Below are 3,183 nucleotides of genomic sequence, written 5' to 3'. Positions count from 1 at the left end.
TTGAAGTCCTAAATAACGGATGTTTTTTACCTCATCAATTGTTTCATTACCAACATGAATATTCAAAGAGGAAAGAGGGCGAACATTTCTATTTTTAATTAACATAAGTTTGGTTTTGGTAGAATTTACAAGTAATTTATTAAATTTATACCAATTTGCGACATTATTCATTATTGATTGTAATTTGATATTGATATTTTCTACCGATTTGTCAGTAGTGTAGATGACAACATCATCCGCATATATGCTACATGATCCTGGAGATACATATTGTGGAAGGTCATTAATAAATAATGAAAATAAGATCGGTCCTAACACACTACCCTGTATGATGTCAATTTCAACATTTGCTTTTTCAGATAATTTATTATGACATTTGACTACTTGTTTGCGCTGTGAAAGATAACTTTTAAACCATTTGATTTCAGTGTCTTTAATGCCATAATTTTCTAATTTAGTTAGGAGAAGAGTATGATCAATGGAGTCAAAGCATTTAGTTATGTCGAGAAAACAGGCTCCAATCATTTCATGGTCATTCAAATTTTCCATCCATTCATCTATAACTCGATGAAGGCAAGTGATGGTGGAGTGGTATTTTCTGAAGGCATATTGATCTACACTTATGAGATCATTTTCTCATAAGTTATTATTATTATTATTTTCTCATAAGTTATTATAAGATCATTTTTCTCATAATATGGTTATTATGATTCAAAAATCATAATAACGTTCATCTGCTTGTTTTAGGTGGCCATGGATGGCTTGCAAATGATGAAATATTTTTCTCATAGGCACACTTTTCACCTTTTAGATGCTGGGTTTGTATGCTTTGGCTTGCTTAAGATTTTTTAAAAATTTAATTGTGTTTATTATTATTTATATTATATATGCATTATTACTTTATTTGATACAGATGACCTGGAAAAAGATAAAATTGGTTTAACATCACGTCAAAGAAAATCTGTTGTTCAAATGTGGACAGAAGTTAATAAGAATAAAATTTACATCGGATGTCAAATATTTGTAAAGTATGCTAAATTAATTTTTCTAATTTCAAATAGTCTTGTAATATATTAATATAATTAAATTCTTAGGTCTACAAACATTTTATTTCATATCATAATTTAGAGTGCATGTACATACTAAACTGTGTCACATACCTGTCGTTGCTTATCATTATGTGCTATAAGTGTAGCTATTATTATAATTATTAATATTATTTTTATGAAATGAATGAATGATTATTATTATTATCATTATTATTATTATTATTATTTTCATTATCATTATTATTATTATTATCATTATTATTACTGGGAAACTACTGTATTATGTAAGATCACTGTAGGCCAAACTCTCATATAAATATCAGAGAGAAAATGAGTTCTTTATAAAGTAAAATATGTATTCAATTCGAGTACCTTATATATAAATCTATAATTATTAAATACATGTGCTATTTTTTTTTATAGGCTATTTATTAAATATCCAGAGACGAGGCAAATGTTTCCCTCTCTTCGTAAATTAACTTTCGATGAGACCTTCGCAAAAAGTCCAAAATTACGTGCACATTCGGGACGATTTATGGGATTGCTGTCAACGTGTATTGAGAACATTAATGAGCCCGAAATGTTCGAACAGCTCTTAATCGGTCTAGCTACATCTCACCATCGATTTAAGGTTAAAACAACCGACTTCCAGGTAAATAATTTATGCAATTACACCTGGATGGGCATATAACCATAATAAAGAATATTGATTCATGAAGAAGTTCACGACGCTTTTACTGTAGGCATGTTATTTTTTCGAATATAAAACTTGCTATATAATGCTCCCTAATCATGTCTTTTAGGCTCTTGGTCCATTAATTGATGATGCGTTTGAGGAGTCTCTTGGTGGAGAATTTTCAAAAGAAAGAAGAATAGCCTGGAACATATTTGCTGAGTACATGTTTAATATAATAAATACTGAACTACTAGCAATCGAGAGCCAACACGAGGAAATGTGATATACAGTTTATATTATGTGTTTGAGTATCGAGGTAGGTTTATACCGACCACGTGCTCCATGGAGAAACCGTATTAAACATTAAATATATTGTAGGCATTCACGGCTGTCTAGTTACTGTGTAGTTGTAGGCCTATGGATCGTCTTACTAAGTATATTTTATATGATGTGGGAGGCCTAGTATAAATATGTATATTTCAACCAACTATGTTTCATATCATGTTTTAATTTGCTTGATACTTGTTGGCGTGTGGGCCCAGATACTACCGGCAAACCAACGACGATTAATTATTTTAAAGAATCATATATTTAATCGATGAATTTTAGACGTTAGAGATTAAAGCTATACCACCAGGGGACCTTAATGATTTTAATAATGTTTGAAATTCCTGCCTATATACAACACTGATAGTAAGTGCGAATTATGACAGTTCTACTCACGAACTTGCTGCAGTACTGTTTCTTTGCCCATTTTAAGTATTTTTCATCTGATTAATAGCCTATTCACAAACATGTTTGTCTTTTGTTATTCACTGCTACAGTACCGTACCATTTCTCATAATTTTTGCTCGTTTTAAGCATTTTTTACTCTAATTGATAGCCTACTCACAAACATGTTTGTCTTTTGTTATTTTCTGCGGCAGTACGGTACCATTCCTTATATTTTTGCTCCTTTTAAGCATTTTTTACTCTAATTGATAGCCTATTCACAAACTTGTTTGTCTTTTGTAATTCTCTGCTGTAGTACTTCTTTTTTTTTTTTGGCTCATTTTAAGTATTTTCTTGACTCATAAATTCATGTGCTGACTATCAACTATCTCAGAAACAACCTTTTGTTTGATTTAAATTATTTCCACAGATCTTCATTCAAGCTTCATTTTACATGTTAGTTTCATCTTCAATTTTACCATTACTTAATTGATACTCCAATGTAACTTTACTTAATTCCTACATTTTAATACAAAGTTTTACATTATTAATGATTTGAATTTTTTTGACAAATGATCTATATTTTATCTTTATTGTTGATAATTGTGATATTTTTAATATCTAGGGGAACCACTCGATAGTTGGTTTAGTTCGCTTTTTTGGTTTTCCTCTCTTGTTGTTTCTCATTGCATCTGTTTGTTCTTCCTTTTTGAATATTTTTGAGAGAAATAAATGAAATGAAATTAA

At 29.8% G+C, this 3,183-nt stretch overlaps 1 protein-coding gene across 1 annotated transcript in view; it reads left to right on the top strand.

The window, feature by feature from the left end:
• Positions 1–3,183, top strand: part of LOC117121096 (cytoglobin-like) — a 34,318-nt gene extending 31,135 nt beyond the window's left edge. The window contains exons 3-5 of the mRNA XM_033266201.1: positions 914–1,028; positions 1,473–1,701; positions 1,853–3,183. Coding sequence (XP_033122092.1) covers positions 914–1,028; positions 1,473–1,701; positions 1,853–2,008 — 500 coding nt within the window. The 3' untranslated portion in view covers positions 2,009–3,183. The remainder of the gene's footprint in view (positions 1–913; positions 1,029–1,472; positions 1,702–1,852) is intronic.

The sequence above is a fragment of the Anneissia japonica genome, unplaced genomic scaffold (assembly GCF_011630105.1).
Source record: "Anneissia japonica isolate Jap-2015-1 unplaced genomic scaffold, ASM1163010v1 scaffold4751_len126671_cov214, whole genome shotgun sequence".
Classification (NCBI taxonomy): Eukaryota; Metazoa; Echinodermata; class Crinoidea; order Comatulida; family Comatulidae; genus Anneissia; species Anneissia japonica.
Note: the sequence above shows the minus strand (reverse complement) of the source record. Positions and strands in the feature narration are given on the sequence as shown.